This window comes from Physella acuta, unplaced genomic scaffold, assembly GCF_028476545.2.
Source record: "Physella acuta isolate Inbredline_101_S28 unplaced genomic scaffold, ASM2847654v3 ptg000630l, whole genome shotgun sequence".
In the NCBI taxonomy this organism is placed as follows: Eukaryota; Metazoa; Mollusca; class Gastropoda; family Physidae; genus Physella; species Physella acuta.
Genome location: NW_026732149.1, coordinates 110,144 through 135,000, shown reverse-complemented (window position 1 = coordinate 135,000; position 24,857 = coordinate 110,144). Strand labels below are relative to the sequence as shown.

At 39.6% G+C, this 24,857-nt stretch overlaps 1 protein-coding gene across 1 annotated transcript; it reads right to left on the bottom strand.

Moving 5' to 3' along the window:
• Positions 1–1,515: 1,515 nt before the first annotated feature.
• LOC131948230 (arrestin domain-containing protein 3-like) lies at positions 1,516–11,071 on the bottom strand. The gene is made up of 8 exons (XM_059309768.1): positions 10,878–11,071; positions 9,117–9,307; positions 8,639–8,785; positions 7,880–8,106; positions 6,881–7,063; positions 6,084–6,266; positions 5,350–5,566; positions 1,516–5,054 (listed from the first exon to the last, which is right to left on the bottom strand). The coding sequence occupies exons 2-8, from the start codon at positions 9,232–9,234 to the stop codon at positions 4,903–4,905; spliced, it is 1,227 nt and encodes a 408-aa protein (XP_059165751.1). The 5' UTR covers positions 9,235–9,307; positions 10,878–11,071; the 3' UTR covers positions 1,516–4,902.
• Positions 11,072–24,857: the final 13,786 nt, after the last annotated feature.

The window sequence follows — 24,857 nt, the reverse complement described above, 5'->3', positions numbered from 1 at the left end:
TGGAAATAATGTAAGTCAACGTAACCCACATCAAATGTAGCTATTTCATTGAAACTTTCCAGATGCATTCGTTTCCGATGACAAAACAAATAATATCTAGTTTTTAGTATAGTAAAATGTTAATTGGTCAATACAAATTATTTCTGTGAATAATACTATAACAAAAACAAAAGGAAAGATAGCGATCAATTAACACCGACACGTGATAAGTTTGATGAGCTGTACTCAGCAGTGGCGTTGCTAGGTCGGGTGTCACCCGGTGTCACCCCACCCCACCAAAACAAAAAAGTATCAGTTTATATATATATATATATATATATATATATATATATATATATATATATATATATATATATATATATATATAGCGGTATGTAATACAGATGTGTGTAAAATTGTTTTCTCTGTAATTAGCAGATTTACGTCCTGGTGTCACCCCCTCCTCCGTATCGGAATATTTGATTTGTATTTTAGACTTTTTAACCCTAATTAATCATTCTGGCAAAAAGCATTTTTCTGCTATACATTATTCCACTTTATTCACCCCCCCCCCTAAATGGTGTCACCTGGTGCTGTCTGCACCCCTTGCCCCCGCCTCGCGACGCCTCTGATACTCAGTAATGTTTTCACGCATTAGTGGACAGCTAAGGATGATAGTAAGGAATATAATTGTGTTTTAGAGTTTATATCGCAAGCTAATGGTCGATATTTAAAGCAAGTATTTTTTAATTAAATGTCTTGGGTGCCGGCTTCATATAGCAGGAAAGGAATAAAAAAAAATAATAAAGCACGGTTCTTTTTTTTTTTAAACTTCACTTTCTTTTAACTTCACATTCATATTTACTAAAACATTTTTTTATTTAAAATAAGCTTTTAAATGCACTGAAATTTTTTTTTAAATAAAACAAACTTGCTTTCTTTTTAAAAAAGCATTGGTTGCTCAAGAAATTTCTTTCACATTTTAGCCACTTATGCTTTTACTAAAGAAAGCAAGTAGACCTTTCTCAGTGCATTTGAAAGTTTGTTATTATAAATAACAAAAGATTTACAAATGCACTTGATAATTTCTACTTTTTACAAACCATGACATTTTTATTTGCAAGTATTTATTTGCATATGTGAATAATCCTGTTCAAGTTTTGATTTATTTATTGATCCACATACCGAATTAGGGTGGCTATCATGCTAGCCTAGTAACTATGTAAAATGTAAGTAACATCACGTGGAATCTTTTTTTGACCTCATTCAAGGCAGAATTTGTGTAGTCAGCAATATGTAAGCCATCTGTTCAGTCCATGCCTAAAATCTGGAACTTTCCAGAACTGGGTGGACTCTACGACTAGAACCCTGGAACTAAATTTGTAACTTCGAGATTAGCAACTCAGCACCACTATTACTCAACCACCACGTCCCTTAAGCACTTTGTACAATTTCTTAATTTGTTTCTATGAATGAAACTCTCCAACACTTATTCATCAAATCACATAACCACACAATTATTTTAAAATATCAACAAACTAAAGTATTTTTTGCCTAGACAAGTTTTAATTAAGTTTGAGTTTTCTTTCATACTTAATTCTAACCTGTTTTAGTATATATTAAATGTATTTTGAGTAAATGTAAAATGCAAAGAACATCATTGATTGTTAATATACTGGTGTAAGGCTTACATAAAAATAAAAAGCACTTTGTAGAGAGCAAATAAAATAACAGGGGACAGTACTCATGAAATTGTAAAATAAAATTACAGGACCAGTTGTATAAATAAACATCCTCTTCCACCATTGAAACAAAGCTCACTAAAATTACAAAATGTAATTATATATACATAAAAACTGTATGTTTTGATACCAAAAAAAAACCCGCTAAACTAAGTGTTTTTATACAACTTAAATTACAACAAATGATTTTAAGAATTCTATTGGGCCTTAGCAAAATCGATTGAAATGAGATAATAAGTAGCATAAAAATATAAAGGTGCAGATTTTTGTTCCAAGGAAGTTTGGTACAACAGTTTATCTAAAAAAACAAGATTTGTGCTTTAAATTGTCAGAAAATCTTATCACAAAACCGTAATCGAACAAACAACATCAAGTCTTATGGTTATAGTTAGGTAAAAATATGGGTATATTTATGTTTTAGCAATACTTACATAAAGTGTTATTTTAGCACTAAAGGTGGACAAAGGTTAAAATAACACTCCATGTCAAAATTGCTATTTTAGTAAGTAATAACACCTGACTACCCCTCTTCATATTTATGTAAGACACTGGTTGTATTTATTACTTATCTGAAGTCATCAATCAGATAATAAAAGCCAAGTATATAGTTTTAAGTCAAACCCACAAATAAAAAGTATTATTATATAATAAATATCTCAAACCACAATGAAGCATCACATTACATAAAATTATAGCTCACTCATTTCTAATAATATTACAAGAATTGTTTCAAGAACTAATTCCTTTTTTTTCAAAAATTATTCTAAATTGCTCATGAACCAAATTTTTAAAAACTAAAAAGAGATTCAAATTTTGGCAGCTGTATGTACAAAAAGATGTTAATGGTTAATAAAGAAAAACAAAGTATAAAATGTATAACACAATCTGTAGAAAACACTATGGTATTGAAAATAAAAATCAGATTAGTGGCTTGGTTGGTGTTTATGCCACAGGTATTTTTGTGCATATAAATGTTTTCAGGACAAAATATCTCAAGGTAAAATATCTCAGAACAAAATATCTCAGGATAAAATATCTCAGGATAAAATATCTCAGGATAAAATATCTCAGGATAAAATATCTCAGGACAAAATATCTCAGAACAAAATATCTCAGAACAAAATATCTCAGGATAAAATATCTCAGGATGAAATATCTCAGGATAAAATATCTCAGGATAAAATATCTCAGGATAAAATATCTCAGGATAAAATATCTCAGAATATCTCAGCACAAAATATCTCAGGGCAAAATATCTCAGCACAAATTATCTCAGGCAAAAAATCTTAAGACAAAATATTTCATGTAAATTAGGCTCAAGGATGAAATATATCATAAATAAAACGTGTCAATACAAAATATCAAAGGACATCTCTTCTCTCTAGCTATTAAACTATAGCAAATCAAAACCATAGTTTTTGTGCCTGCAAAATAAAATAATATCACGTGAGCTTGGGTGTAGAGAAAAAATAGTAAAAAAATAAATTGAAGATTCAAACTATAATAAATAAAGCATTTTACCACAAGTATTACAAAGAATATCAAACTTATGTTCGTTATTTTTTAAAAATGTTATTAGGAGCAAAGGAAACACATTTATGGTGGAGAATTATTTAACATCTCATCAACTGCCATATTGAGACAGTGATAATATTTAACACTGGGATAATGCAGAAAGTCAGCAAGGATCTTAAACCATATTGTTGGTCATGACTATGTCATCACAGGGAAGTTAAGCACAATACTGGTGGTGGAAGCTAATAACATGTATCATATGAGGGGTAAAAAAACCAATACATAAAATGTTACTTGTAAGATATACTAGACTTGATTAAAAAAAACAACCAATTTCAACATTAACATTATCTGAAAAAGCAGTATACTAACATTAACTTTATGCAGAAACTGAGCCAGATAAATAACTCTACAGATAAAACATTGGGTCAAAAATAGCCAGAAAAACATTTAAGAAACATTTAATAAACATGATCTACAACAAAAAGTATTCTCAACACTAACATTTCCTCATCCTTGTTTTCTAATATAGGGTACTTCAAATAATACGCAACATGTTGATGTATACAATAATTAACTATTTAAAACTAGAGCGCTGTAGAAATTAGTATATGTACGTAACATCACGTAGAATTCGTTCCTTTCTTTGACCTCAGTCTAAGCAGAATTTAAGATCAATTTTTTAAAGGTGTAAGAAGCTTAAAAATGAGCATCATAACAAACCTAAAAATATAAACAAAACTATGTACATATTAATTTAGGGTTCAAACGTTATTATTAATCTTTTTCATAGCCAGTTGTTGTGTTATATGGGCAAGTACAATTTAAACCTAAGAAGGTCAAGCTCATGATTCCATTCAGAACACAATCAAGTTAAGATATTACACAAGTAACAAAAAATAAAAGCACTTCATGTGTTAGAAAAAAACCCTATAAACTAGGGATGACATTTTTTTTCTAAACACTTTCATCAGTATAGTTGGTTCATTTAAAAAGATTACACTGAAATGTAACAATACATGTAAGTAGATAGAATACACAAACTTTCAAGAAATCAGCTTACAGAATAAAATCACAATAAAAGTTGAAATCAGCTGTAATGATCAAGTTGTTTCTAACATATACAATACAATCTCTCTATTTGAGTTGCTTGATGAGGTTGGTTTGAAAATGTTCCGACACAACAATGAAACATGTAGTTTTTTTTATTTTAAATTATTATTTTTCTCTTCCTCACCTCTTTTTAGATCTATGCACTTCTCCCAGCAATACTCTCCAACCCATCTGAAAAAGAAGTGCAAATGTTCATGTACTTTCAGTTTTCTTATAGCTCAGTCTTGTTTTAATATCCAACAAACATTTTTTTGTGAACATTATTTCTGTTTTCTCTTTAACCGTAATTTAATGCTTGACCAGGATCATATGGTGTACTTGAATGATCTTATCATCAGCGAGTACAGATTTCTGCCAACCCATGTGTGTGTTCATCGACATTCGCGCCAATGCCTAACATTAAAAAATATTTACGTGAGTAGTTGTCAAAACGTGCAAAAAAAAATGTCACCAAATTTGTTGATGTGCTGCAATGTTCAAGTTGGTATCGGAAACATTTTCAAGCCATCCTCATAGGTCCCTACAATACAAAAGTTTCAACAAGGGAGGTAAATTATTTTTCTACTTCTGGCAAACCACTAGCAGTTTTTCCCCAATTATAACAAGGATACATGGGGCAGTAACTCAAGTTCCCTCTTGTGTACTCGTCACTAGACCCCTTGATATTCACACGTCCTGTGATGCATTCATCATAGGATGGTGGAGCTGAAATAAGCAAAATCTAATTTTATTGAGTCAATTTAAGCATAGTCGCATCTTATGAGAAACTGAATCTAAAAAATTCATTTCGGGTTTGCTAATTTTAAAATTGTACTGAGATCATGCCTAGAGAAGGTAAATGTACTGTACTTAATATTTTTTTCTTAATGGAAATTTTTTCAGGTAAGTGTGTAAATTATTAATAACTATTTGGGCAAATACTTCTTCAATAAATAACGTCTCTCTTCGCTTAGGTAATCTTTAGAATTGAACAAACATAAAACTGCTTGAGAGTACTTACGTAAATTGGGCACACTACTGGCAGGGGGAGCTGGGTAGACATGTTCTAGGGGTGGGGCAGAGGGCGTGTTTTCCCACAAGTACATTTTGTCCCAAGCTGGGGGTGGGGGAGGCAGAGGTGGATATTTCTGTACAACAGACAGAAGAGGGATCGTCCCGATGATGATGTCAAATGGGATCTCAAGGTCAAGGGCTGGTCCAGAGGGGTCAACATTCAGCTAAAAATACAACATTTAGACAATATTCAGTTAATGATGTATCATTTAGACAACATTTAGTTAATGATGTATCATTTAGACAACATTCAGCTAAAGATACAACATTTAGACAATATTCAGTTAATGATGTACCATTTAGACAATACTCAGCTAAAGATGAATCATATAGACAACATTCAGCTAAAGATGAATCATTTAGACAACTTTCAGCTAAAGATGAATCATTTAGACAACATTTAGTTAATGATGGATCATTTTAAGAACAATAAGTTAGAAATGAATCATTTAGTAAACATTCACTAAGGATGAAAAAAGTATTAAAAAATAACCCTAAAATGAAAATACTATCTACCTTCGAATAATTATGAAACAAATCATTAGCACTCAGCAAATAATTTATTAAATTAGCAACACCTACTTAATCGTTAAATAGAAATCAACCATTTTCACATGGAAATTGAAAGAATTTTTGGTATCTAATAACAATAGTATCTAGTATAACGTTGTCTTGAATTACCTGTAACTTATAGCTAATGTCAATAATTTTACAACCATGAAGAAACGACGGTGGGAGGGGAGGGATTACCAACTCTTCACCTGACCAGGCATCCCCCTGCCGTGGTTGAATGCTGGGTCGCGTCAATCTGGCAACTTCTTTGTATTCCGTTTTTGAATCTGTTGTAGCATGAAAAGACTTCACCTGTATAAAAGCACAGAAATTCATGAGATGTATTTAAAACATAAGTACAATTCAAACCACCAGAAATCAAATGTTTAAAAAAATGTAAGCACTGAGAAAAACTTGAAGAAAACAAGCTCTAAAACAAAAGTTTATAAAAATTCAATTTATATTAGGCCTAAATAACTATTTCTAGCAATTAAATTGTTTTGGTGTATAAGATGACCCCCAGCTTTTCCAGCTAAGATATAGAGTTTGGGATATACTGAACCCTATAACACAATACCAAGACAACTCCCAGCTTTTGGGCCATACTTGGGTTAAAAAGTCACCTTAAACACTAGAACATTTATTAAATACTCTGTAATTTAAGATACCCTATAAACAACAAAGTAAAAATTAAATTTTCTCTAAAATGCGTTTTAGCATAAAAAATAACAAACGTCATTTTAGAGGAATTTTTGAAAAATATTTTAAAATTCTTATAAATTCTTTTTCTTGTAATTAATACAAAAATAATTATTTTCTTAAAAACTCGCCTTCTAAAAAATTTATTTCCAACAATTATTTAAAACATGTCAACTTAAAGCCTAAATATAAGCTTTAGTTAGAAATAACAGTAAATACTCTCTCACCATTGTTAGGTTGATATAAGACTTGGACATTGCCCTATTTGTGCCATTGAAGATCTCAGCATACAGCTTGATTGCTTCCCCTGGGACATAGCCTTTCCTTTCAACAACAAATGTCGCCTCTATGGGGCGAGACTTGCAGCAGAGACAACACAGTGTCTTGCTCTTTGTTGCCTGTAGCTTTTGCTGTAAGGAACACACATTTTAGAAGCCCTACATCTATTTTAAATCCAATATGAAAAACAAAAAAAAATAAAACAAAATCTCTCAAGCAATATCTCAATATGTGAGATCAATACTGTAAGGCTTAGTGATGTAACGCCCCCCCCCCCCCCCCAAACCCCGCTTTAAGATACAAATTTTAGCTGTGGAGAGAAGTAGAGAAGTGGGGGAATGATTTTATTATTGAAACATAACATAAAATACAATTGGTAAAAAAAATGGTATATTATGCCCTATTATCATTTAATAATTTGATTTCATCCAAATTTCCTCAGATCCATGTAGTTTCTTTTTTCAATAATAAGAAATAAGATAATTAAATAACAGCAATAGTAGAGTTGAGACAGCCTTTACAGGACCGTGCTCATGTGTCATGAGGTATGTATATTGTGAACCTCAAGATCAGCACAACCATAGAAAGTGGGGTAAAGGATGATTTGGGTAATGGTGATTTTTTTATTTTTTTTTTGTGGACAATAATTTTACCCAAATGGAAAAATCTGATTTGCATAAAAGTGCGGAAAAGTTACATTCTTTGCATTATTTTTTTTTAAATAAATTTAAGGTGGGGAAACAGAGGCAGGACTATCATGGGAACTTTGCCAGGAAAATTGCCGGTGACCGACAAAAGTGGATGTGTCTTGTACATAAAAAGGAAAAATAAATAAATATTGTTTTTATATATTTATCAATAAAAATATTTAAAAATTTAAGTTATTAGATGATTATTAAAACAAAGAATGAGGTTAATCACTGTGAATTTAAAAAAAAAAAACTAACACTGCAGTCAGCTTGTAAATTTAAATCCAGGATACTTATGACGGTGAAAGGCCGTTTGGTTTTGTGGTCAAACTTCCAAGGCTTGTCTATAACTGATTTGACAGTATACCTCACATGGCCAATTGAGTCCTCAAATGAAGATGGAAGCCCAGTAGGTAGTTGAAACTGGAAGGGATATGTGTGCCTTCCCACGGGCAGCGACACAGTTTGGTTCCCTTGCTTTGGCACTGAAGAATAAATTCCCAACTTCATTTATTGCTTTTGTGTTTTCGATGGATATGAAAATATTTGATTGTAATATATGCTGTATTAGTTTAGCCTTTATTGTAAACAGGTTCAATAAAAGGTTATAAAGATAACAATGTATGTTGTATTATAAGTTACTATGATTTGTGACAAAGATACCTTTAACCAGAAATAAAAGTAAAGTTCCCCTTTCAAGTCAAAATATCTAAGGGGCAGATTAATTAGAATTCTTTTTTTTTTGACCTCGGTGTATGAAGGGATGGTGTGGTCAGCATTTTGTCCAGCCACCTTTACTTTCCCTAACGTGAGTCAGGGACTCGTCAAAGCTAGGTGTATTAAGAAAAGCATGCAGTACCAAGTTCTGATGAAGATCTGAACTCAAGACTTTCCAGCTTGCAGCGGAGGACCCTACTACTCGCCACCTCTAAACCAGAGGTATACTTGTAGAAATAAAATTAGAAAATTCATGCTTATATAAAGTTAAACTAATAATGCTTAAGTCTCTGTACTTACATATTCCCATTAAAAGAATAGTTTGGGAAAAGTACTTCTCACTAGCAGAATGAGTATGAGTGGTCGTGGTTGAGTTGTCCCCATCACTTGATGTTTCACTTTCTGTCCAGAGGACTTTAGCTCCTCCTTTCAACTTGAGCCTTATACCTTCAATACAGGAAATAGAATGCTAGTTGAATGGGAATAAAATTAACTAATAGATTCATTGAAATAAATTAATAAAATAAGTAAATCATTAGATAAATTTTAAACATGCATTGGCTAGAAACAATCACACACTCATACAAATCTTCTATGATGATGTGAGATTGTTGACAAACAACTAATCAGAAAGAAATATTAGAGAGAAGGTGGGAGTGGATAATACATAAAACCTTACAACATTACTCTTTAAGCATCTCAGTGTAATCTACAATGGAATATATTAAAATGGCAGACAAAAGTCTATTTTTAGCTTATAGTTATACATTCAACCTACCTCTCATTTCCATTGATTCTGTTAACTCTATAGTAACGTAACCTTGCATTAAGTCACCAGAAAAATACACACCACTCAAATTACTGAAGGAAATTTCAAAAATATTCAGTTTGCCCATTTTTCTTTTTTAAAAGTCAATGCTCGTTTTTTATCTTCTTGTTTATATTTTATTGTAGAAACTGTAATTTAATCTGAAAAAGAAATACAAAAATGAAAGCTTTTTGCGTCTGGTTTTAAATTGATTGTTGTTAGCTTGGGATCACACATATATAACACAAACTGGGTGAAGTGGTGGTTTATCAATTTGTTATTTTATATTACACTAGCCGACCCGCTGCGTATCATACGCCACTACTTAGTTGTATTATTTTCTACTTTTCAGTAATTCGAAAGCAGCCTCCTCTTAGTTACCTCCCCTAAGTTTAAAATAGTTTCAAACTAAATTATCTGCCCCTAATAGCCGTCACTAAACCCGGCTGTACGATTGTAAACATTTAGCGTGAACCACAGCTCACCAGACCATGTTGGGGTGGGGGTGGTCGCGATATGCCTAGAGAGGAAGAGAGGGGACTGCAAGGCGCGCTTACAGCTTGTTTTCTAACGTCTCCAAGAAGAGAATTATATATAGATAGGGTGGCGGTTAAGAGCTCAGTTTTAGCCTAAATATAACATTCTTGGTTTCACTAGGTAGATTCCTTCAAAATTTCCACTCTCATTTCCTGGTCAATGTTTTATTTCCTGAAGTCTTGGAGAAACTGTGTGTAGAATTAACTATACAAATATAGTCATAAAACACAGAAATATAAAGTTCCAATTGCGATGTGCCACACCCGGGTCACACCCTCTCAAGCCTTAAGAAAACACATGTTTATTAAGCTGTTTATCTCACTTTACAACATTAATTAAAATTAATTTTCAAATTTTTATTACTTAGTGGGTAAGATTAAGCACATGTTTACTAAAAATAAAAAAAAATAAAAGAAAATTCTGTTTTAATGATGGTAACAGGTCAAATATTTTTTCCTGGAGGGTGCCACAGGCTGATCTGACTTTGGAATTTTTTTCAGTAATAATGACTTTGCACAGAAAGTTAAAATATGCTAAATTGGCTTAATTTACTAGTGTGATAGCTAAATATTAGGCCAGGGGTCGGCAACCAATTGAGACGGAAGAGCTAAAAGTTACAATTTACAAAATTTCCCAGTTTTTAAAGATATTACAATAAATTGTAATAGTTTAGACAAGATTTTAGAAAAATATCGATGTTTAAAAAAAATTCAACTGCAATTTTGAGGGGGGGTTGTAGGTTGAGGTGTGACGTCATTTTAGGGGGGGGGGGGCGTCTGGCTTTTTGTGATGACGTGTGACGGAGGGGAGGGGGGAGGTGAAAATCGTCAAAAAAAGCGTGACGTCATGATGATTTATGGATGACCCCTATAAGCCCTATATAATATATAATATTAATAAAACTATTAATAATCATAATATTATTGATAGGCCTACATTAACATTTTTTTATTTAAAAATGATGAAATTTTCATAAAAAATGCCTACTCTAGATCTAGATCTAATACTAATAGTTTAGTACTATATATTATATATAATATTATATATATAATATAGGCCTATATAAACTGACTAAACTTGACTAATGAGTGTAATGGTGTAATTGTAATGAGTCAATGAATGAGTGAGTCACTTTTAGTAACTTTTTAAAAAATTTACATCTATTCTATTCTATTCTCGGCCGATTTTACGTACCTAAAACTCCCGGATTACCAAGACTTCAAACTTCATGTAGATCTAGTAGACTTTTGCCTTGGTAGGAGTAGTAGATCTACTTTCTATATCGGAATAGTCACGCCTAGAATAGTGACATAGTAAATAGAAGTTTAGACCTAGATCTAGATCTAGCTTTTTTTTTATTCAATATTTTTTGTTCTAGGTTACAGTAAGTCTTTTATTTAAAGCGAAAGAATAATTTAGCTTAGAAACCGATCTGCCGCACAGCAGTCGGTAGCAGTAGAATGTATTGTTTACCCAACAGGACTCTTTCTACTTTACCAAGTATAGACGTCTAGTAGAAGAATACTAGAGATCTAGATCTATACATTCGATGAAGTATTGAGTAGAAAAACTTATTTTTTCATTTTTTTTCTGTATTCTTGTCTGTTTATGTACACGATAATTTGAGTACTGTTTTTAAGTTATGTTGACAAACTTAAATTAGTTCTATGTTTCATAAGTCTCATGCGCATAGAAAGTGACAATCTAAGCAGTTTATCATTTGGCATTTGGGCGCTTGTGAAGATGGCCGCTGTTTAACCACCAATAATTTGATTTTGAAACATAGGTCTAGCTCTTTAAAGTTAATATCAGAATATGTACAATAGATTTGGCGGTAATCTATTGTTTTAGGTACGTAAAATCGTCCAAGGCTAGATCTAACAAATGTAAAAGAAAGGTGACTCATACTCATATGATATAGACTTTATATTTATAAATGGGTGACCAGAAAGAAGCGCAACGGAAAAACCCGCAACGGAAAAAAGCACAACAGAAAAAAGCGCACACGGAAAACAACGCTTTTTTCTGTTTGCGTTTTTTTCTGTTTGCGCTTTTTGTTTTGCGCTTTTTTCCGTTGCGCTTCTTTCTGGGAACCTCTCGTATATACGAAGTATGGAGAAAGTCTTGTAATCTTGCAAAAAAAAAATTGAGATTTTTGCAAATCTCGACGTTTTAAGCCCCACTGATACGGAGAAACATAATTTTGCAATCTTGTCCTCATGTCAGTGTGTGTGTCTGTGTGTGTCTGTAAACACGATAACTTGAGCCCCGTTACAGCTAGGCTGATGAAATTTCAAGAATAAGTATTTTATCAAAATCATATATCCCTATCAACTTTTGAGCGATTTCCGATAACCAGAAGTGGTACTTTTTCTACTTTGAATTTTTCAAAAACCTATAACTTGAGTACTATTCAGATAGATAAATAAAATTTCACATGTAAGTAAAAGATCTGATTCTCTACCTTCTGTCAAATTTTAAGTAATTTCCGTTGACCGGAAGTACTAATTTACGCTATTTCCGATTTCTCAAAAACTAATGTAAATTTATAAAGTACTAATAATATTCCGCACTATTATGCACATTTTATTTGGCGTTCACTTGGTATGCAATTCTTTTTCCTACGAGATTTTATTCTATCTTTAAAAGTTTAAAGTATTTAAAATGGGTTAAAAATCATGTCTATATCCCGAGCTCCCATACCCTGTTTTTTTTTTATAAGAATATTCGAGAAAGTTTAGGGGAGATCACTCCCGGTTTATTTTTAAAATAAAATACTCCCCGATGAAGAATGAATATAGACTAACCCTTTTAGATAGCCCCCCCCCCCCACGCCCACACCCTTGCGCTATAGTTTTATGGGGACTTGTTCTCACCTCGTCATCGGCGATTTGGGTGACGGTGTCAGCGATGTGCTTGATGGGATCGGTGACGTCATCGACGCGCCGGATCTTGGAGACATCAGGGATGGGATCCAGGATGTTGCCGGGGACATCTCAAGGACGCGGCCGCCGACAAGGTGGACAAGGCCGGCGATATCGTCGGTGACGTCGACCTTGACCCGGATATCGGCGACATTGGCGGAGGCCTCGGGGAGATCGGCGAAGGCGTCAGCGAAGTCGGCGAGGCGTTGGGTGAACAGATGGGCGAGCTGGGCGAGGGCGTGGCAGAGTTGGGGGAAGACCTCACCGAGGGCCTGGGATCCCTGATCGACGGCCTTGGTGACCTTGGCGACGACGGGAACACGGCGGCGTTAATGTTTTTCACCCCGTCCACCAGCTGCGCCCAGATTAAAACACCCCGTCCACCAATTTCAACCAGCCGAGAAGGACGATCATCAGCAGGGGAGGCAATCCGTACTCGGCCCTTCCTATCGCCAGACCGTCCCGGTTACTTCCCCGGGCCGCTCAAGATGCGGCCGCCACGATTTTGAATCTTATGTTCGCCATGTCTGACGATATGGATGACTGGGGAGACGGCCTTGAACTTGACGGTGACTTAGACTTGTAAAAACAAAAAAAAATAATGTTGAATTAAGTGCAATAAAATGTATTTATTAAGAAACCAACAAAACCCGCTAAGGCTTCGTGAGTTCCGAATACAACGTGTTCTAGAGTTTTGTAACATCTATCACGTGTAACGTGTGTTGCTGATCCTTGACCTTTACCCCCGTGTATTCATGTGTAAACGTTCGTGTTGCGTCCTACGCGTGAACTCACAACACATGTTTTTTTCTATCAATCTGTAAAACACCATTGCTGTCACCTTAGAAAAACAACCCCAACAGTGGCGTAGCCAGGATCGTCTCAAGGGGGGGGGAGGGGTTCCAATTTTTACCCGGGGACAAACCCCCCCCCCCCTCATACTTTTTATATATATACCGAGGGGTCTATGGGGGAGGGGTTATGACCCCCCTAACCCCCCTGCCTACGCCACTGAACCCCAATATTTGATTCTTCTTTTGCACTAACAAAATAGTTTACAATTAAAATAGTCAAATATATACAGTTTTTATGTCATAGCGATATATACAATACTCGCTGCATACCCGTGCTCTGCCACGGTGACTATTTTAAATGTACTAAAATCAGTAAAAAAAAAAACCATTCGCACAAAGGAACTAGCCAGTACACCGGGGAACATTAAGTATCGGTGTGTTCCTTATTCAAAATGGAAGCCAGAATTGTGATCATGTGATCTGTATGATGAAGGTACCGCCCTTTTGTATTGAAAAACAAAATCACGTGACCTTTGTTCATACCCCTGATTATTTTTTAATTAAACCAGTTAAGTTTTTGCACGTCTGTTGGGTGTTATATATAGGTCTGTTGAGTAACAGAAGCATTTGATGTTTTAAAACAAGATATTATTACACAGTAGTAAAACATCGAAACAATCCTTGAAAACAATTGTTTGTTTATTGAGATGTAAGTCTGGCTTGAGTTAAATGGTTTGTTGCTTTTGCTGGTACAAGGAAAGATTTATAATAATTTTTGGTTAGTATTTTGTGTCTTGAGGTTGTTATTTGGACAGAGAGAGGATGTTTTATATAGTTAGTAAGAAGTTCCCTATCGAACCTGGTGGCCCATAGATCAAAAGAAGATCTCTGACCTCGGCAAGTATATGGATAGTGTGGTCAGTACTAATGCCCAGCCGCCTTTGCTTCTCCTAACTCGAGTTGTGTTGGGGGGGGGGGGGGGGGACGACTCAGGACGTACTACGAACTTATTTCCGGATTTGGACTCGAGACTTTCGTTTTAGCATTCTACTAAGCCGTACCTTTATTACTTTCTCGTATATACGAAGTATAGAGAAAGTCTTGTAATCGTGCAAAAAAAAAAAATCGAGATTTTTTCAAATCTCGACGTTTTGCATCTCACTGATACGGAAAAACATATTTTTGCAATCTTGTCCGTATGTCTGTGTGTCTGTGTGTGTGTGTGTGTGTGTGTGTGTGTGTCCGTGTGTAAACACGATAACTTGAGTACCGTTACAGCTAGGTTGATGAAATTTCATATATAAGTATTTAATCAAAATCGTAGATCCGTTTCAACTTTTGAGCGATTTCCGATAACCGGAAGTGGTACTTTTCCTACTTTGAATTTTTCAAAAGCCTATAACTTGAGTACTATTTCAGATAGATAAATGAAATTTCATACGTAAGTAAAAGATCTAATTCTCTACCTTCTATTAAATTTTGAGTAATTTCTGTTGACTGGAAGTAGTACTTTACGCTACTTCCGATTTCTCAAAAAACTAATGTAAATTTTAAAAGTAATAATAATATTGCGCACTATTATGCGCTTTTTTATTTCGCGTTCACTTGGTGTGCAATTAATTTGTCTACGACATTTTATTCTATTTTTAAAACTTTAAGTAATTAAAATGGATTAAAAATCATGTCTATAGCCCGAGTTCCCATCCCCTATTATTTTATATAAGAATATTCGAGAAAGTTTAGGGGAGATCACTCCCGGTTTATTTTTAGTTAGTAGTGGGGAGTTAAGACACTGCTGGCACTGGGGCATTGAGGAAACCGTGCACCGTCAAAACGACATCGACAAATCGGCCCCCGACAAAACGACACACTCAAAACAGCCCCGTCAAAAGGGCCTCGACATAGTTGCTCCCGTCAAGTGGGAGAAATGTCTATCAAATTTCTACCCCACAAACTGGATATTTTGGCTGAACAAAGAATTTTAGGAAGTAGTCCTATTCATAGTCTCTAAACTTAAATCAAACTACTGTTGTTTAAATACAGAATTTTCAGGTACAATTTTTTTTATCAAAGATTCTTAAAAATAGGATATTTTGTTTATAAGTTTGAAAGAAGTCTGAAGGTAGTCAATTTTACAAAAATCCAATCTAAACTGTTGTAATAAAAATGCGTGTACATAGATTGAATTATTTGGGAAGTTTATAAAGTAAGGTATTTATTGTTATCTTGAATCTCTGTGTATAGGATTATTATTGGTTAAGGTGATGGCCTTTCTACTGGATGTTAGGTGTATTGTTTCTACATTTTTAGGCAATTTTCCCACGTTTTCTTTAACTTGCTTTCGCGTCTGTTTGTTTGTTTGTTTGGTTCTCCAATCAAATCTTGCGATCGAAATTTCGGGCACTTCCCAGTTAGCTAGCGCGCTGAAATTTTCAGGGAAGTTTTGTTTCCGATGACGATAGAATATTCAATTGTTATTATTACTAAATTGATCCATGGAAAATTTTTATTGATCATTTTAGGCCTCTATATATTTGTACAAAAAAGGACATAACCTAGTAGTTGTAATTTGATGAAAACAAGGTTCGGTATTCTCCCTCTTTTGGCTTACTGAGTAGTGGTCACGCGGTGTTTGTGTACAAACAACGGTGAAAGAAACGGCAACACAGAAAAAAGGTCGATTGGAAAAGGCACGTGTTTTTTACGAGTTGTCTTCGTTTACCCAAAAAGTAAGTGAATGCGAGAAGATAAAATCGATAGCAAGATTTGAATGCAAACAAACAGACAAAGACTAAAAAGTAGAAAATAATTATCATTAAAAAAGTTTTTAAAAACCCACGTTTTCTGATTGAACTAAAAAGTAGAAAATAAATGCTATACATCACAATAATGCAAGCGATCACTCTACTATAAGCGATGAAAAACGTGGGGCGCCGTGATTTTCTTACAGTTTTTAATACTGTTGACTCTCTACAAGCTCCCTAATAAAACTCAATAGTATTATCTAATCAATAGTAATATAACTTTTACATCTTATATTAACAATGACCGATAAAAAACTTTTACTTCGGCGCACAAGTTTTTCATCGCTTATAGTAGAGTGATCGCTTGCATTATTGTGATGTATAGCATTTATTTTCTACTTTTTAGTTCAATCAGAAAACGTGGGGTTTTTTTTTAAACTTTTTTAATGATAATTATTCAATTCAGATACACATTACCAGGAGCTGTTTTTTTTTTTTTTTTGCTGAAATAATTTTGTATTTATATATTTTTTTAAAAATCTATCACATTAGTAAAATATTAACTACTCTTTCTCTCCTACTAAGTTCTTTCTTATCAGTTGTTTCCATTTACTTTATTTAAGGGAAGATGCAATTAAATAAAACTCGCTAGGCAGAGAAATCAATGTTCGGTAATCTCCCTTCCAAGTAACAAATGAGCTGTTTTTATACATTGTAACTTGTTGACTTAAACCCTCTGTAGAATTTAAACATTTGCAGCATTAAAATCAACAAAATTAGTTTTGTAAAGTATGTCATGTAATTATTTTCATTTATTTTCCTTTAACAAATCAAGATGTAATGTTTTAAGTTCTATAAATAGATGACCGAACACATCAATTCAACTCTGCTAAAAACCAGCATTTTAAAACTTCACATGCCAACACAGAGAAAAAGTTAAAAGTGAAACCTGTGTTTCTTACAGGTGTTTTTAACATGTCCTCATCAGAAGGTGAATATTGGACATAGCTGGTATTGGTTGGCTTTTGTTTTAGTTATATTACAATCTTCATATATAAGACCATTTTCTGGGGACTTGGCCATATATATATATATATATATATATATATATATATATATATATATATATATATATATATATATATATATATATATATATATATATATATATACATATATACATATATATATATATATATATATATATATATATATATATATATATATATATATACATATATATACACATATATATATATATATATATATATATATATATATATATATATATATATATACATATATATATATATATATATATATATATATATATATATATATATTATTTATATATATATATATATATATATATATATATATATATATATATATATATATATATATATATATATATATATATATATATATACACGCTACTCTGAAAGAAAAAGAACATAACACAATCTAGGTCAACAACACAACAGTTTATCACACCAAAACAAAATATACACACAACACAACACTATTTGACATAATGACATTTTATTTAGTCAAGAGAACGACAGTAGGGGAAATAATCACTCGTAATATAGACATGGATTGGTCAACATATTTAATTGCAGATTTCAAATTCAAACAGATCAATAACTATTTTACTATATAATATAGTAGCTTATTACTATTTCCAACATAAATGCTAAAATATCACAGCATAAAAAGTTTGTAAAAGCTGAGTTGGTATAAAAAAAATACAAATTTCAAAATAACACTATAATTCATAGGTGGATCAGTCTCAATACTAGCCTACAAAATATTTATCTTTACACTTTGACTTTCAGATCTTGACATCTTTGAATTAGCCACTGCTTTTTTGTGTTCTTCAAAGATTATTTTTTAACATAATGATAAGGAATGGGAGAGATCATTGCACTGTAGTGCTGCTCGTACACCACTTTACTGGTAACTGCAAAAACAATATTCACAAAAGTTCACCTGTTACAGAAGCTATGATACTGATTGTAAAATAAACTAGATCTATTTAGTTATAGTTATTCTTTATTTGAAATTTGCTTTATTTATATATTGGAGGCAGTTTCACTCTTAGTCTTATCCACGGTGTTTTTATACCAAATTTATCTGAGATATTTAAGTACACATTCATCAAGTACATCTGTACGTGACCATCTTGACTCATACTAACGTTCTTGAAGTTGTGTGAGAAAATGGAGTGGTGCGGCAGAGGCGTAGCGACCCTTCCCGGCGCCCGGGGACTCAAACTTTTGATTTGCACCCCCCTCAAACTTTTATTTGCACCCCCCCCCCACACTCAAACTTTCAATTTCTTTTTCCAACCCATTTTGGCGCCCCCTAAGGTCGGCGCCCGGGGACATATGTCCCCCCCCCCCCCTACGCCTCTGTGGTTTGGGACGGGTGGGTTGGGCTTTGGTCTAATCCGTGTGTTGAGTGGTTTTTGTGTGGAGTAGGCTGTGGTGTATTGGGAATGGCGTGGGATAAGTAACTGTGTGTGGATCATGTAAGTAGGCTGTGGTGTATTGGGAATGGTGTGGGATAAGTAACTGGGTGTAGATCATTTAAGTAGGCTGTGGTGTATTGGGAATGGTGTGGGATAAGTAACTGGGTGTGGATCATGTAAGTAGGCTGTGGTGTATTGGGAATGGTGTGGGATAAGTAACTGGGTATGGATCATGTAAGTAGGCTGTGGTGTATTGGGAATGGTGTGGGATAAGTAACTGGGTGTGGATCATGTAAGTAGGCTGTGGTGTATTGGGAATGGTGTGGGATAAGTAACTGGGTATGGATCATGTAAGTAGGCTGTGGTGTATTGGGAATGGTGTGGGATAAGTAACTGGGGGTGTGGATCATGTAAGTAGCGCGGTTGAGATGTGGGTTGGGCAATGTAAAGGGATATGAATCCTGGACAGTGGGTTTTAAAGGTGCATTGTAGGGTGTAGTGTTTTTGTGTGGGGTGGGGTGTGCGATGTTAGGGTTCAGGATGTCGGGTGGCATTCAAGAGAGTGTTGACGTGTGGGCGGGGGTTGTGTGGGGGGTTTGGTTAGGTGTGTAGTTCGTGGTGTGAGGTGGGGTGGGTTTTGGTATGGGTGAGGTTTGGAGTATGGTAAATTGTGTGTATGGTGTGGGATAAGTGACTGGGTGTAGATCGTGGGGTTAGTTTTAGATTATGCTAATGAAGCTTATTTAAAAACACTACTACAATTCAAAAGGGCAAATAACCATTAAAATATTTGCGATCTCTGTATCAGCTAGCCGAGGGCATGACTTGGTGATAACGGCTGGTTGGTTTTAAATCTAATAGCTGACCAGAGAGTAAGAATATTGTCTATGATGAGTTGCAAGATTCTACAACTACGTGCTACAGACTTCCTTAAAAATAAACTGAATAATTATCAAATTCTGTAAATAGCTAGGTTGTTTATGCATAATTATTCTTATTCCCATTGCGCTTAAAAGCTTATGATGATACAGTAATTTTATTTTTATTTCAAACAAAAATCTTGTGAAGCTAGTCAAATAAAAATACAATACTTTTAATCAGTGCCTTCCTAGTGACCAAAGGTTCTGAAACTGATTTTTTTTTAAATTGATGTTAGCAATATTGGGTATATATAGAAACAGCTGTTTTTTTGTAATGGTCGAGTAGGGTGATAGAAACATTAATTGCTTTCTTGTACTGGTCCTGTAGACGCTTTGTCAAATAAAGGTGGTACAATCTGGGGGTAAAACAAAACAAAATACTTCCAAAATTGGGTCTGTGATAGTGAACAGTCAGTTGTTGGAAGCGCTGCGCCAGACACCCCTGTCCACCAGCTGCGCCCAGACTAGACACCCCTGTCCACCAGCTGCGCCCAGACTAGACACCCCTGTCCACCTGCTGCGCCCAGACTAGACACCCCTGTCCACCAGCTGCGCCCAGACTAGACACCCCTGTCCACCAGCTGCGCCCAGACTAGACACCCCTGTCCACCAGCTGCGCCCAGACTAGACACCCCTGTCCACCAGCTGCGCCCAGACTAGACACCCCTGTCATCCAGCTGCGCCCAGACTAGACACATCGTCCACCAGCTGCGCCCAGACTAGACACCCCTGTCCACCAGCTGCGCCCAGACTAGACACCCCTGTCCACCAGCTGCGCCCAGACTAGACACCCCTGTCCACCAGCTGCGCCCAGACTAGACACCCCTGTCCACCAGCTGCGCCCAGACTAGACACCCCTGTCCACCAGCTGCGCCCAGACTAGACACCCCTGTCCACCAGCTGCGCCCAGACTAGACACCCCTGTCATCCAGCTGCGCCCAGACTAGACACATCGTCCACCAGCTGCGCCCAGACTAGACACCCCTGTCCACCAGCTGCGCCCAGACTAGACACCCCTGTCCACCAGCTGCGCCCAGACTAGACACCCCAGTCCACCAGCTGCGTCCAGACTAGACACCCCAGTCCACCAGCTGCGTCCAGACTAGACACCCCAGTCCACCAGCTGCGCCCAGACTAGACACCCCAGTCCACCAGCTGCGCCCAGACACCCCTGTCCACCAGCTGCGCCCAGACTAGACACCCCTGTCCACCAGCTGCGCCAAGACTAGAAACCCTTGTCCACCAACTGCGCCCAGACTAGACACCCCAGTCCACCAGCTGCGCCCAGACTAGACACCCCAGTCCACCAGCTGCGCCCAGACTAGACACCCCTGTCCACCAGCTGCGCCCAGACTAGACACCCCAGTCCACCAGCTGCGTCCAGACTAGACACCCCAGTCCACCAGCTGCGTCCAGACTAGACACCCCAGTCCACCAGCTGCGCCCAGACTAGACACCCCAGTCCACCAGCTGCGCCCAGACTAGACACCCCTGTCCACCAGCTGCGCCCAGACTAGACACCCCTGTCCACCAGCTGCGCCCAGACTAGACACCCCAGTCCACCAGCTGCACCCAGACTAGACACCCCTGTCCACCAGCTGCGCCCAGACTAGACACCCCAGTCCACCAGCTGCGTCCAGACTAGACACCCCAGTCCACCAGCTGCGTCCAGACTAAACACCCCAGTCCACCAGCTGCGCCCAGACTAGACACCCATGTCCACCAGCTGCGCCCAGACTAGACACCCCTGTCCACAAGCTGCGCCCAGACTAGACACCCCTGTCCACCAGCTGCGCCCAGACTAGACACCCCTGTCCACCAGCTGCGCCCAGACTAGACACCCCAGTCCACCAGCTGCGCCCAGACTAGACACCCCTGTCCACCAGCTGCGCCCAGACTAGACACCCCAGTCCACCAGCTGCGCCCAGACTAGACACCCCAGTCCACCAGCTGCGCCCAGACTAGACACCCCAGTCCACCAGCTGCGCCCAGACTAGACACCCCAGTCCACCAGCTGCGTCCAGACTAGACACCCCAGTCCACCAGCTGCACCCAGACTATACACCCCAGTCCACCAGCTGCGCCCAGACTAGACACACCTGTCCACCAGCTGCGCCCAGACTAGACACCCCTGTCCACCAGCTGCGCCCAGACTAGACACCGCTGTCCACCAGCTGCGCCCAGACTAGACACCCCTGTCCACCAGCTGCGCCCAGACTAGACACCCCTGTCCACCAGCTGCGCCCAGACTAGACACCCCAGTCCACCAGCTGCGCCCAGACACCCCAGTCCACCAGCTGCGCCCAGACACCCCTGTCCACCAGCTGCGCCCAGACTAGACACCCCTGTCCACCAGCTGCGCCAAGACTAGAAACCCTTGTCCACCAACTGCGCCCAGACTAGACACCCCAGTCCACCAGCTGCGCCCAGACTAGACACCCCAGTCCACCAGCTGCGCCCAGACCAGACACCCCTGTCCACCAGCTGCGCCCAGACTAGACACCCCAGTCCACCAGCTGCGCCCAGACTAGACACCCCAGTCCACCAGCTGCGCCCAGACTAGACACCCCAGTCCACCAGCTGCGTCCAGACTAGACACCCCAGTCCACCAGCTGCGTCCAGACTAAACACCCCAGTCCACCAGCTGCGCCCAGACTAGACACCCCTGTCCACCAGCTGCGCCCAGACTAGACACCCCTGTCCACAAGCTGCGCCCAGACTAGACACCCCTGTCCACCAGCTGCGCCCAGACTAGACACCCCAGTCCACCAGCTGCGCCCAGACTAGACACCCCAGTCCACCAGCTGCGTCCAGACTAAACACCCCAGTCCACCAGCTGCGCCCAGACTAGACACCCCTGTCCACCAGCTGCGCCCAGACTAGACACACCTGTCCACCAGCTGCGCCCAGACTAGACACCCCTGTCCACCAGCTGCGCCCAGACTAGACACCCCAGTCCACCAGCTGCGTCCAGACTAGACACCCCAGTCCACCAGCTGCGTCCAGACTAGACACCCCAGTCCACCAGCTGCGCCCAGACACCCCAGTCCACCAGCTGCGCCCAGACACCCCTGTCCACCAGCTGCGCCCAGACTAGACACCCCTGTCCACCAGCTGCGCCAAGACTAGAAACCCTTGTCCACCAACTGCGCCCAGACTAGACACCCCAGTCCACCAGCTGCGCCCAGACTAGACACCCCAGTCCACCAGCTGCGCCCAGACTAGACACCCCTGTCCACCAGCTGCGCCCAGACTAGACACCCCAGTCCACCAGCTGCGTCCAGACTAGACACCCCAGTCCACCAGCTGCGTCCAGACTAGACACCCCAGTCCACCAGCTGCGCCCAGACTAGACACCCCAGTCCACCAGCTGCGCCCAGACTAGACACCCCTGTCCACCAGCTGCGCCCAGACTAGACACCCCTGTCCACCAGCTGCGCCCAGACTAGACACCCCAGTCCACCAGCTGCACCCAGACTAGACACCCCTGTCCACCAGCTGCGCCCAGACTAGACACCCCAGTCCACCAGCTGCGCCCAGACTAGACACCCCAGTCCACCAGCTGCGTCCAGACTAGACACCCCAGTCCACCAGCTGCGTCCAGACTAAACACCCCAGTCCACCAGCTGCGCCCAGACTAGACACCCCTGTCCACCAGCTGCGCCCAGACTAGACACCCCTGTCCACAAGCTGCGCCCAGACTAGACACCCCTGTCCACCAGCTGCGCCCAGACTAGACACCCCTGTCCACCAGCTGCGCCCAGACTAGACACCCCAGTCCACCAGCTGCGCCCAGACTAGACACCCCTGTCCACCAGCTGCGCCCAGACTAGACACCCCAGTCCACCAGCTGCGCCCAGACTAGACACCCCAGTCCACCAGCTGCGCCCAGACTAGACACCCCAGTCCACCAGCTGCGCCCAGACTAGACACCCCAGTCCACCAGCTGCGTCCAGACTAGACACCCCAGTCCACCAGCTGCGCCCAGACTAGACACCCCAGTCCACCAGCTGCGCCCAGACTAGACACACCTGTCCACCAGCTGCGCCCAGACTAGACACCCCTGTCCACCAGCTGCGCCCAGACTAGACACCGCTGTCCACCAGCTGCGCCCAGACTAGACACCCCTGTCCACCAGCTGCGCCCAGACTAGACACCCCTGTCCACCAGCTGCGCCCAGACTAGACACCCCTGTCCACCAGCTGCGCCCAGACTAGACACCCCAGTCCACCAGCTGCGCCCAGACTAGACACCCCAGTCCACCAGCTGCGCCCAGACTAGACACCCCTGTCCACCAGCTGCGCCCAGACTAGACACCCCTGTCCACCAGCTGCGCCCAGACTAGACACCCCTGTCCACCAGCTGCGCCCAGACTCGACACCCCGTCCACCAGCTGCGCCCAGACTAGACACCCCAGTCCACCAGCTGCGTCCAGACTAGACACCCCAGTCCACCAGCTGCGCCCAGACTAGACACCCCAGTCCACCAGCTGCGTCCAGACTAGACACCCCGTCTTATTCTTAACACACAACGTGACGTACACACATTCAACAGACCTGAAATTTCTCAAGCCGAGTCCTCTCGAAAGAGACTTTTAGATAATGGGTCCACTCAATGATGGGTCCACTCGATGATGGGTCCACTCGATGATGGGTCCACTCGATGATGGGTCCACTCGATGATGGGTCCACTCGATGATGGGTCCACTCGATGATGGGTCCACTCGATGATGGGTCCACTCGATGATGGGTCCACTCGATGATGGTCCACTCGATGATGGTCCACTCGATGATGGGTCCACTCGCTGATGTGTGCACTCGATGATGGGTCCACTCGATGATGGGTCCACTCGATGATGTGTGCACTCGATGATGGGTCCACTCGATGATGGGTCCACTTGATGATGGGTCTACTCGATGATGTGTGCACTCGATGATGGGTCCACTCGATGATGGGTCCACTCGATGATGGGTCCACTCGATGATGGGTCCACCCGATCATGGGTCCACTCGATCATGGGTCCACTCGATCATGGGTCCACCCGATCATGGGTCCACTCGATCATGGGTCCACTCGATCATGGGTCCACTCGATCATGGGTCCACTCGATCATGGGTCCACTCGATCATGGGTCCACCCGATCATGGGTCCACTCGATGATGGGTCCACTCGATGATGGGTCCACTCGATCATGGGTCCACTCGATCATGGGTCCACCCGATCATGGGTCCACTCGATCATGGGTCCACTCGATGATGGGGCCACTCGATGATGGGTCCACTTGATGATGGGTCCACCAGATCATGGGTCCACCCGATA

Coding starts and splice junctions, on each gene's coding strand:
- LOC131948230 (XM_059309768.1), bottom strand. CDS start 9,234: ATGGGCAAACTGAATATTTTTGAAATTTCCTTCAGTAATTTGAGTGGT. Junction 8,107..8,638: donor TATTCTTTTAATGGGAATAT/GTAAGTACAGAG, acceptor TTTATTCTTCAG/TGCCAAAGCAAGGGAACCAA. Junction 5,055..5,349: donor CAGTAGTGTGCCCAATTTAC/GTAAGTACTCTC, acceptor TGCTTATTTCAG/CTCCACCATCCTATGATGAA.